The sequence below is a fragment of the Mytilus californianus genome, unplaced genomic scaffold (assembly GCF_021869535.1).
Source record: "Mytilus californianus isolate M0D057914Y unplaced genomic scaffold, xbMytCali1.0.p SCAF_9, whole genome shotgun sequence".
Taxonomy (NCBI): Eukaryota; Metazoa; Mollusca; class Bivalvia; order Mytilida; family Mytilidae; genus Mytilus; species Mytilus californianus.
The window spans coordinates 91,376,859-91,389,660 of NW_026262745.1; the positions used below are offsets into that span (position 1 = coordinate 91,376,859).

At 35.8% G+C, this 12,802-nt stretch overlaps 1 protein-coding gene across 1 annotated transcript; it reads left to right on the plus strand.

Annotated features, from left to right (window-relative positions):
- The first annotated feature begins 4,853 nt into the window (after nt 1–4,853).
- Nucleotides 4,854–12,200, plus strand: LOC127714032 (uncharacterized). The gene is given in 2 exon segments (XM_052219979.1): nt 4,854–4,905; nt 11,395–12,200. Coding segments are annotated over 2 exon segments (858 nt in total).
- Nucleotides 12,201–12,802: the final 602 nt, after the last annotated feature.

Consider the following 12,802-nt stretch of genomic DNA (forward strand, 5'->3'; position numbering starts at 1 on the left):
TCTAAAAACATGCTTCGGTACCGGTCTTCGGTTCCGGAGTAGGTAAGGAAAATTTTCTACAGCATGCGAATCAAGTGGAATAACATAACGGAATTCTGTAGAGACAATACGTACAACCAAACTTGACAGAAGATAATATATGAGAGCTCTTCAATAAAGTATTTATTTTAACTTATGGTTTGTCTTTAAAAGAGGCAACTTGATGGAACAAAAGATGCCGAAATGGTCATACAGCCCATTAAAATTAATTTCTGTATGATGTATATATGCTTCACTGTCTCATGTGCATTTATTCCATATCCTTGCATTTTTATTTAGCCGGAATAATGCATGGGAGATCAATAACAAAGTGACTTGACTGCCTTTAGTCAGAGACATATTATTTTTATGTCTCTGCTTTAGTTAACCTTAAACATTGTGGTCTGTCAAAAAACGTGACCGCTGGAGACATCTCTCTTTTTTTCTTTTTTCTTTGAGGAGGGGGGGGGGGGGGTCCAACCTACTTTTTTTCAAATTAACTGAAACTTAAAAAAAAATAATATCTATACTGAATCTATATGGAAAAATAGGTATTTTGCGATTTGTTTTAAAGCCAAACCATAGTTTAAAAAAATCTAAGCAGTTAACTTTTAGAAAATGGTTTTAAAAAAGAAAAATATGGGTGATTGTTTTGTTTTCTCAATAGTTATTACTTATAGTGACGTCTCTGTAAAATATCTTATTTGATTATCTCCCACTTTTAAAAATATTTTCAAAACATTTCACAATAAAAATGTCATACGGCCTTCCAAGAGCAAACTGCAGGTAAATGAAATAAAATATCATCCATTCTTTGTGACTTTTGTAAAATAATTAAAATGTTTTTCAATATATTATATTTTATGTTGCTTTTAATAATAAACATTACCAAATGATATGAAAATGTAAAATCTAAATTGCAGAAGACATCCGAGCTACTCTAAAATGACAAAGCAAAGTATAATGTTAAAGTACCATCATATAATGTCAAAGTACCATCGTATAATGTCAAAGTACCATCATATAATGTCAAAGTATCATCGTATAATGTCAAAGTACCATCGTATAATGTCAAAAGTACCATCGTATAATGTCAAAGTACCATCATATAATGTCAAAGTACTATCGTATAATGTCAAAGTACCATCATATAATGAAAGTTTTTAACACAGGGCAGTTACGGCGTTCCATATGGCTAGATAACATTTATGCACATATTTGTTGATATGGATGGCCATTCAGGCCAATTCGAATACATGATTGATTGATTGATTGTTGGTTGCTTAACGTCCAGTGGCAAATATTTCATGCATGTTCAGGACGAGAACAAGTTAACAGTAAATACAATAGGTAGGTCTTGTCATTATAGAGGCTATTCGGGATGATGGTCGGGGAAATTTGAATTGCCACTGGAAAATGAGGGTATATTGGATAGGGACAGAAATTTTGCCTTGCAACAGGCCACCTACGGACCCCTCAGAGAGTTATTGCAAGGGTTCTTAACGTGCAAAGAGCGTGGCACTCTCTTAACACGAGGCATCGGATTTAACGTCCCCATTCTGACCGGACGTGACTGCGAACTTGATACATCCCGCACAGCCAAACGGACGCCCCACTTCGGCAAGCGTTTTACTGCCGGTCGGGAGAAGACCAAGTGACCATATTTCGTTTCCCCAGTCACCCTTGGGGGTTCCAATACACGAGATGTTGGGTATATGATAAAGAGACAGCAGCCCCAAAACCAAAATAAATAAAAGGCATAATTGAATTTTGACTAACCATGCTAACAGGCACAATTTATAGAAAAGCTGAGTTCACATATGTGTGCGTTTGTGTGTGTATGTATGTGTGTACGACACACTTGTGTGTTGATAAAATTTAACTACTTGATAGAAAAACATATGCACTCCCCGATTTCTTCTGTTTCTATCACAGTTCTTCTGATTTTTGATAAGCTTTTGCTGGAAATGTTTACATGCTCCTAAAAGCGCACAGCTCTTGGGAAGTCCTGTTCCTTAATCCTGTCATTCGCTGTAAGATAACCAATGAAATGTCTCGATGAACTCAGATAAGACCTTAGGGTCCCGGCAGATTAAATGTCTGGATGATCTGACATCCACACATTCAAGCAGGTTGGTTCTAAGACTGCTGGGATATTCAAGCTCGCCTTGGAAGGTTCAATGAAGCTCCTGGGGTAGCACCACAACTGCCCCTCCTAGGGCCATGAAAAAGAGTTCAATATTTTCCCAATTTTTTCAGCATTTCATGTCACCCTGTTGTTTTAATATTGTGTTTACAATTTATGTGGTTCCTACCTTTGCTCCACTTAACTATCGAAAGGATTGGATTGTCTATAAATTTGATCTCTGCACCTTTTTATTTTCTTACTATTTTAGGGCTCTACTATGTTATTCACAGATTTATTACTGTTGTGTTTCAGGTTTATAAATTTACCCCTTTTCTCCGTAAGATCGCAAGTTCCTGTCCATAGATATATGATTACATAATGATATCTACTAGTATCTTTGTTTTTTTTCATCTGACACGTACAGTTATACCCTAAAATATTCATAGGGTGGAGCTGCAGTTATGTTTTTCAAGGTAAAATTAATTATATCTTAGGGGTTGAAAAATGCTTTGGTCAGATCTTTGGGGTGCTTTTTTTTTACCTTTGTTCTCCTTAGTCTGCTATATGCAGCGACACAGTGTACAACGTGCACGTGGGAAAGTTTTCGGAAACTGTCGGTGTCGATATTGATTGTTGTTACGTGCTTGCCTAAAAGAATGCAATATAACTCATCATCGTCGTAAGAGTAAAATTCCACAAATAATGGAAATTTTTCAATTATGAATCCCATCACACATCTCTGATTGAATGAGTTCCGCTATAGCTACAACATGCGTGTACGTATACATCTAAAAACCTGACTAACATAGCTCACACGTGCCTCCAGTGGCATTCGAAATTTCAGTTTAGTAAAATAATCGGCGTTTAAGATTTCTCTAGACGATCTTGAATTTTACCAGAATAGACCTTTATCGTATTGTTTGTTCCGTTGAGACGTTCCGTTATTTCCCCCCCCCCCCCCCCCGCTTTTACATAACTTGCATCACGTGACACCCGACATTTGTTTTTAACGGCGCAAGATTCAATCCCTTAAAAGTTTCTCAGACGCAGGAATATCTCAAAGAACGGGATATATGTGTTAGTAACATTAACAAACCGAAACTAGTCAAGTTGTTGAGGCCGTGGATAAACTGAATTTACCGTTGGATCCAGATATGAGAACAAATGAATCAGTAACCAGTATAAATCAAAATTTAGAACAAGTGTATGGGTTTAGTGATCCCTTTAGCCTGGACGGGTATACGTCAGGCATGTCGTACCTTCCAAGCCCAGGGGCGGATCCAGGATTTTGGAAAGTGGGGGCGAAGTATGTAAACTTTTTTTGGACCTTTTTTTGGTTAAAAAACATAAAATAAGTGTAAACGATGCACTTTTTTAATGGTTCCTGACGTGGGGCATGTATATTTTATAGTTAAAGTGTAAGTGTTGGACATTATGATGCTGTATTCTCCCCGTAAATTGTCGATTATAAAATGATTGGATGGATCCAAAGCTATGTACTAATATATTTGATGTGGGACTAGTAAGTAAAAAATGGACATGGAAAATTTTCGTCTGTTGTATTTTTTAGTTAGCGTAACCTCACAGATGTCTTGTTGTTAACAAGATATACGCCGGACTATTATATGAAATTTACAATACGACCGACACGAGTTAAGAAAGACAAACAGCAATTTGTATTCAAATTTATGGTTGAAATGTTTCAACCAACCAAAGGGTACGAATTAGTCTGAAATGACAACGAATTTATGAATGACGATCGACAAATGGAGTCATAAAGGCCACACCCAGCAGGCAGGTTGCAGTCGGGCCTTGAAAAAAGTATTCAATATATCAGTTCGGCGAAACAGACATTCCGGTCAGATATGGGATTTACATGTAACCCCGGCCCCAAATAAATTATGCCCGTTTTTTATTCATCATGTTCATTTAATGCTAAATAATTTTGTTGGAAATTTTTGTTTCTAAAAGCAAAAAAGTGGACAAGATTATTGTTTGTGTGGGGTTAAACATGCTTTCGTAGGTAAATAATATTGCTGTATACTTTTTTTCCTGAGAGTGTAATATAGAGTATTGCTTTCTGTTTGGTGGAATTGTGAAATAGAAGTCAATACGTCCTTGCTCAATCCTTTGTCGCTTTGAAGGTGCCATGCTGGTCATCCTCATCCTAAGCAATGTGTTACTGTAATTTGAATTTCACAATGACTGAGTGATGTTTTTTTCGACGCACTGGTCAACTCCATCGTAGCAAATCACATGACTTTTACATTATCAATAATATATTACAGTAAATACGAGAGAAAAATATCTTTATAAGTAAAGAATTGTTGCATGAAAATTAAATACACGGGAAATGGCAAAGTTCACGAAGTCTAGTCTGAATAACAGTCATTTTACAAAAAAAAAAGTGCAAGCAAAGGGGGGCCGTACGCCCTCTACGCCCCCCTCTGGATCCGCCACTGCTGAAGCTTAAGCTTGTATGACCTTTTCAACTACGTGATTCATAGTACTGCTAGCTATGACCGACGAAAGCTAAATGCCTAAAAATCTAGTGAGGACTATAGACTTTATTTTGATCGTTATGTAGAGCTGTTGCAATATACAGAAGTGTCAAGTTGGAACATCTGTGTTTTCAAGTCCAAAGTCAAACCTACACAGAAAGATAAAACATATTTGAAACAAGACAACATATGGTGTGTGGGTCATCATGGACAAGAAAAAGGAGAGTTTAAAACTGCCTACTGTACATGCATTGGCGGGTAACTATATACAGTTATGAGAAAACTATATTAAATTCTTAAGCATTCGTTCCCGAACCTGATCTTTTGAAAAAAGTTGACAACTTTATATTGATTATTGTTCATCTCTAATTAATGATTGACTATAGCATGTTTAGGGTTTAAACAGAAAAAAAAATGACAAATGTTCATGCAACTACAGACAAACCTATGTAGCTACAGACAAACCTATGCACCTTGAATATTTTATGACATGGTCACTGACTACATGTACTTTCTATTTCAAGCAATACACTGATTCCATAAGAGGGAAATATTATAAATTCTTTCCAACTTTTTATTTGTGCACATTTTGTGGGAGCCAAAAAAGAAAATGAATAGCAACTGCTATGAAATTACAACGATAATATTTGGAAATCTCTTGGCTCTCTAGGCTAAACTTTAACTCTTAATTATTGCAAAGTGACATCATCACTAGTTTGGAGAAGCTGGACTTTCCTAGTGCTAGACTATTAATTAAGGAAACAAGAAATCACAAAACCCCCAAAAAAACCAACAAAATATTAAGACTAAAAATTACCTTTTAGATAGTTGAATACTTATAATACACAATGTACATGTATTATCTTATCAAATTCCTGGAAGCATCATTCTGTCAGACTTTTCTCTTTTATTTTAAGTATAAAAGTCCAAGTTGGGTCAACATATGTAACTGGTCAATTTTGAAGATAAGAAATTCTATCAGAACTGCAGAATTTAATAATCTTTTCAAACATATGCATGCATCTATCTTAAAATTACATCCCCCCCAAGGGTGACTGAGGAATAGAAATATGGTCACCATTGGTCTTCCTCCGACCGGCGGTAAAACCCTCGCTAAAGTGGGGCGTCCGTTTGGCTGTGCGGGATGTACAAGTTCGCAGTCACGTCCGGTCAGAATGGAGACGTTAAATCCGATGCCTCGTGTAAAGAGAGTGCCACGTTCTTTGCACGTTAAGAACCCTTGCAACAACTCTTTGAGGGGTCCGTAGGTGGCCTGTTGCAAGGCTACATTTCTGTCCCTATCCAATAAACCCTCATTTTCCCGTGGCAGTCTAAATTTCCCCGACCTTCATCCCGGATGGCCTCTATTACAGGACCTACCTATTGCATTTATTGTTAACTTGTTCTCGTCCTGAACATGCATGAAATATTTGCCACTGGACGTTAAGCAACCAACAATCAATCAATCAATCTTAATATTACAGATTGCTTAACGTCCAGTGACAAATGTTTCATGCATGTTCAGGACGAGAACAAGTTAACAATACATACAATAGGCAGGTCTTATAATAATAGAGGCCATCCGGGGTGATGGTCGGAGACATTTGGACTGCCACTGGAAAATGAGGGAACAGTGGATAAGGACAGAAATGTTGCCTTGCAACAGGTCACCTACGGACCCCTCAAGGAGTTGTTGCAAGGGTTCTTAACGTGCACTCTCTTTACACAAGACATCGGATTTAACGTCCCCATTCTGACCAGACGTGGCTGCAAACTTGATACATCCCGCACAGCCAAACAGACGCCCAACTTTAGCAAGCGTTTTACTGACGGTCGGAAAGACCGAATGACCATATTTCTATTCCCCTGTCACCCTTGGGGGGGAGGGGGGGCTGTGTAGAAGAAGTTTCAAACTTAATTTCCATCAAATGTTGTATTTCTGTTCGTCCGTTAAGTCCGTAATTAATAACTTTAATAACGAAAAGACTTGCTCGTTGTCAGACTGTTTACTCACAGTGTGTATACTCTAAGTGAGTTCCATATCTTTCCAATGAAGTCATATATGTACCCGCAATTCATCAGTCGGCCATATTGTGAGGCAAACCAAGCGAAGATACTCAGATAAACGAAATCAATATTTTAAACGGCTTTTAATCCTATTTGAAAACAAACTGTAACTATGGTTCATACCCGTGTTGTGTGGGCCTGAACGAATCGGGCGAGCTGAGAGTCGGATGCTGTTGCTTTCACGGATAAATCGTGCGATTTCAACCCGGACCTTAGGAAGAAACATGGTAAAGTAAGCTTGATTCATTTTATATCAGGTAAGGTTAACATTTTTCTTACCTTTTGTTTGGTTTTAGTGAATGAAATACATTTTTATAACGGAACAGACAGGTGCATTGCTGGAGTACAGGTAAACACAAGTATTATGTTTACATTCTTATTAAAGATTAGTCAACATTGTACAACAACGATAATAAATTATCATGAGCTAAACTTAACGGACATAGACATACATGGATATAAATGGAAATAGAGATGGCCATTTGACAATTTGTACACATTATTTTTTGTCTGTTTGTCTTTTTTATTTTTTAACCATGGCGTTGTCAGTTTATTTTCGATTTATGAGTTTGACTGTCCCTCTGGTGTCTTTCGTTTCACTGTTCTATAGTATGGATTGTAGATAAAATATACTGTTATATAGAAAAGGAAAGTTAAAAATAATAAAGCCGATATAGCCAAGTTTGCTAAGCAATAAATATATACATAGATGTGTAAAATATTATCACAACAGAGTAAGATTATAACATTAACGTTCTGAACTGCAAAGACTGACCTCCGAGACCCTGCAAATTCGAAGATGTTGACGATTTTCAAAGTAGCCCTTACCAATCAATTCAAGATCATGTAGAAACTTTTGATGCTAAATATCTGGTCAGAATGGGGACGTTTAATCCGGTGCCCCGCTCTTTGCACGTTAAGTACCAGTCAATTCATGTCACCCTCTTTTGCTGGATTCCAATATTTACCTGGCACATTGTAAATAGCTTTTGGTTCAGTTTTATTTTATTTAGCGAAAATTACATTACTAGTAATGGTTTATTCAGAAACAGGTATAAATGTGATCAACTTAATTTGGCATTGTTTCCATAGAAACTAAACAATACTATTCAAATTATCTCCCTTTATATTAATTTCATATCCCCAGTTAAAATTCGTATTAATTTCAGTTCCCCCAGTCCAAATTCGTAAGTATTCTATACCCTCTGCACACATTCATATTTATTTAACTATACTTTTGGGTGGGTTAATTATTCTTATTCGCATTATTCGAATACCAGGTTTACTGATACACTTAATGTTCCTTGTATTATTATTATACACTTGTATTGGTGACCAGCAAAAAATAAACATCTATTTCTATACAAGCTTGTCTTCTTCCAGTATTCAAAGCAGTTCCTGTTCAGTGCAGTTCCAGCACAAGTACACACAAGCTTTACAAAGTCACCCCCACTATATATTCAAATACTAGCAAGTCCAGTAACTAAGTCCAACTAAGTTGACACTTCTTTGCAATTAATCTTAGATTTAACCAAAGATACGCGTTCGATGCAATTGAGCAGGATGTTAGGAAATCCTTCTATGAGAAAAAGATATTTCAATGTGACAGAAATATGTTAAGACTATATGAAGAAAGCGCAAGAACTGTTTGTCGCATCTTAAGCTAATCAGGATATTACGGACCAATAATCTGTAGAGATAAGAGCTGAACAATTCAAAAACATTTACGCAATGAAATTGATTGATTGATTGATTGCTAAACGTTCAGTTGCAAATATTTTTTGCATGTTGAGGACGAGAACAAGTTCCCAAGTCACCCATGAGGGACGAAATGAAATCGAACTTAAAGCGAGCGCAATATATGCCGCCATACTAAGAGCTAAACAGGAAACTTGGGAGACCAGTAAAGTAATTCTCTAGTCAGTAAAATGTGAGTCATAGCCAGATACCCATTTAACTGTGAGGGATGTATAAATACACAGTCACGTCCAGTCAAATTAAGAAAAAGCTCTCTGATGTCAAAACAGCTAAAATTTATTACTTGAATACTCGGTCAAGACACTCGCGAGTACTCGGATGAAACTTGCAGGGGTAAATATGTAATGCATTCCATAAATTCAGGACGAGATCAAATTAATGTAAAATGTAGGAACTGTCCGGAATGAAGTTTGGGGAAATTAGGACGGCAACTGGAAAATGATGGTATTTTGGAATACAATATTTATTCAGATAAATCAACATTAAACGATCTTATACAAATGAAATAATATTAAGGATTCAGAAACAAGCAATTTGCTTTTACAAATCTGTTTCCTTTTACAAAAATAATAAACTATTGAACAATACATGAATATAAATACTGTCATGCTCTGTAACAAATATATGAATATGAAAAAGGTGGAAGAAGAAGAAAAAAAATAATGAGAAAAAAATTTATAAAAATAAATAAATAAACATTAATTATTGTAATGTATACAGACAGTGTGAAATGCTTGAGTTCCTATTAAGTGATGAAGGATTAACATCAAGGGTTAAAACGTTTACTTTTAATAATATATTTTTGCACCAAACTAAACAAAAGACTCTTTTGCTCATCTGAGAGTACCGTTGATCCAAAAAAGCAAAGTTTTTGTGTTAACTTGGACAGGAAGAACTGAAGCAGAATCTAATAGTTCATGTCTTTAATCAGTGTATATGGGACAAGATAACAGGAAGTGAGAATTTGTTTCTACATCACCACAACGACATCCATTCTTAAGCGAGCATGAAGAATTTGACCAAAACGATGTCCTATATAACAATACGCTGGGGCCTTACTATTTTGGGTACCAATTTGTTTTTTGAATAATGATAGAGATTCACATTTTCTTATGTTTAAGTTAAGAGTGTTCCATAGTTTTGTTGTTGCTGGGATGAAATATTCAGAATATAAACGGGTCCGTGTGTTGACTTGTGTAATTTTTTTTTTGTCTTATATTATGATCATGCCTGCTGCCTACTGAATCGGGCAATAAGTCTCATATACTCTGGAGTTTTATTATTCAAAATTTTGTGATAATGATTTAGTCTATGATTATTGCGTCGTCTTTCAGATAATTTTTCCCATCGAGTTTCAACATATAACTTGTTCATACTGGTAAGATTAGTACCCCCGTGACGATACGCGCTGCGTGAATATTTTCAAGTTTAGCAATCAAATTCTGATTTTGAGAGTCCCAAACGACATCGGCATATTCAAGAATTGGGCGAACAAATGTTATGTAAAGTTTTTCAAGTGTTAACCTATCAAGAACATTTTTTCATTTTTCTCATTATATTTATTCTTTTGTAAGATTTAGAAACTATATATTCAACATGGTCGTTCCAGGATCCGTTGTTAGAAAAAAAAAGACCCCTAGATGTTTGTGTTTACTTACTGTTTGTAGCTCTTGGGTATTCACATTTAATGGAGGATGAAAGGTAAAATTGAGAATGGAAATGGGGAATGTGTCAAAGAGACAACAACCCGACCATAGAGCAGACAACAGCCGAAGGCCACCAATGGGTCTTCAATGCAGCGAGAAACTCCCGCACCCGGAGGCGTCCTTCAGCTGGCCCCTAAACAAATAAGTATACTAGTTCAGTGATAATGGACGTCATACTAAACTCCAAATTATACACAGGAAACTAAAATTAAAAATGATACAAGACTAACAAAGGCCAGAGGCTCCCGACTTGGGACAGGCCCAAAAATGCGGCGGGGTTAAACATGTTTTTGAGATCTCAACCCTCCCCCTATACCTCTAGCCAATGTAGGGTCTATTTTTTTTTTTAAATTATCATACATTTTTTGGGCATTTAAATTCACAAGCCATTTTTTTTTAACAATTATTAATCTTATCTAGATCGTTATTTAAAATTGTAGCTGTTTTTGTTGCTTTAATATGGTCATGGAGAAACTTTTATTCAATGTTGAAATTGCAACCCTATTTTTCATAAAAAAAAATTTGAAACTGTATACATGTGTCTAAATTACCAGACAAATTCATTATAAAATCGAGCAACTGCAAAAACAACATATGCTCAAAGGAAAACAACTTAGATAAACCACACTAAAAACATAAATTAAATTCAGGTATTCTAAAAGGGTGAGCAGTCTGTGCTATATATTATACTTGTATGCCTCCAAGATATTGTGTATATAAAAAAGATGTGGTATGATTGCCACTGAAACAACTTTCCACAAGAGACCAAATAGCACAGAAATTAACAACTATAGGTCACCGTACGCCCTTCAACGATGAGCAAAGCCCATACCTCATAGTCAGCTATAAAAAGTCCGAAATATGTATGGCTACTATGCTCAAACAACAATGTATGGTCAGATATTAGGTCTCCAATTTACAAAACAAATTTATTCTCAAAATGGACTATTCAGTACCCAGTTTAAGTTATAGTCCTCGATTTGACAAGTTTAGCTTCAGTTTGCTACTATCTTGAAAACAAAAAAGGAGATCGATGAGCATTCAAATAGTATAAATAATAAGAATGACAGGCTTCAAAAGTTTGGGCTTGTAAAGTTTAAAAAATTTCTAGTTAATGCATTTTTCAATTCTTATTGGCATGCTTCTGTTGGCTAGTGCTTGTTCAACATGCCTATCATGAAAGTGATTTTCACATGTTATGCTTTTCATATTTCAGCAAGAAACTCTCACATCACACAGATTTCTGCAACATCAGACAAAGGTTCCATCAACACATATGTACTTCCAAAGAAACCAATAACACCTAAGGCACAGGAAATAACAGGGATCAAAGTTGAAGGAAGCAAGATGTTTTGCCATGACAAGGAAGTGAAATCTGTGTGCATCAAAGAAGCTTTAACGATCTTTCTACAATTTTTAGCGCAGTACAAGGAAAACGTCATTATTGGCCATAACATCAAATCATACGACATATCAGTGCTATTTAGTGCTTTAAATAATTGTTCAATTATGAATGAATTTTCATGTTCCATTCTTGGATTTTTAGACACGCTATAATTATTCAAATCTTTATTACCTTGATTAACCTCATATTCACAATCAAATTTGTACAATACAGTATTAAATGAAACATATGACGGTCATGATTCGATGGAGGATGTTGTTGCTTTGAGTCGTCTTTTCCATCACTTGGCTCCATCAACAGAAGCAAAACAATTGTCATCTTTTTCCTTTGATTCAGCTGCAAGGAGATATGACCACAACCAGAAAACGAAACTACGTCTCCCTACTTTGACACCTCTTACAGAGAAGAAAGTAATTACACCAAGAACTGCAAATGTAATAGCAGCAAGTGGCATGTTCTTTTCTCATTTACGCATTTTATTTATGAGAGATGGCCGCCAAGGAATAGAAGATGTTCTGAAAGAGGAGGATGTAAATGGAAAAGTGCGTGTCACCAAATCAAAGAAGATAGTGGATGCCATATCTGACTTTTTCAAAAGTTTAAAACCAGAAGCTTGATATACTTGAGCATGTACCTTTGATATTTTTATACCCCAATTTAGAACTACATTCCAATCTTGATTGACTTTTACTGTTTAGGTCTCTTTCTCATATACTGAACATGGTATTCCCTATTTTTAGAAAGTTAAAGTTACCTCCCGTTTACAAGAAACATGAAAAAAAACAAATGTGGGTTAATAGCAAGAAGACATCACCAATTCAATTTGTATTTTGTATTGAACAGATAAGGCTAAAATTACTCTTTAATTTTCCATTTATGGGCATTATGTTTTCTGGTCCGTCTGTCCCGCTTCAGGTTAAAGTTTTTTGGTCAAGGTAGTTTTTGATGAAGTTGAAGTCCAATCAACTTCAAACTGAGTACACATGTTCCCTATGATATGATCTTTCCAATTTTAATGCCAAATTAAAGAGTTTTAACCCCAATTTCAAGTTCCACTGAACACAGAAAATGATAGTGCGAGTAGGGCTTCCATGTACTATGGACACATTCTTGTTTCTCTTTAATTTGAGTGGCCTATGGTTATTTGTGCAAATTAAAACATGTGGAATTAATTCACGCAACACAATAAGTTTGCCCTATTTCATGATGCTATGTGTAA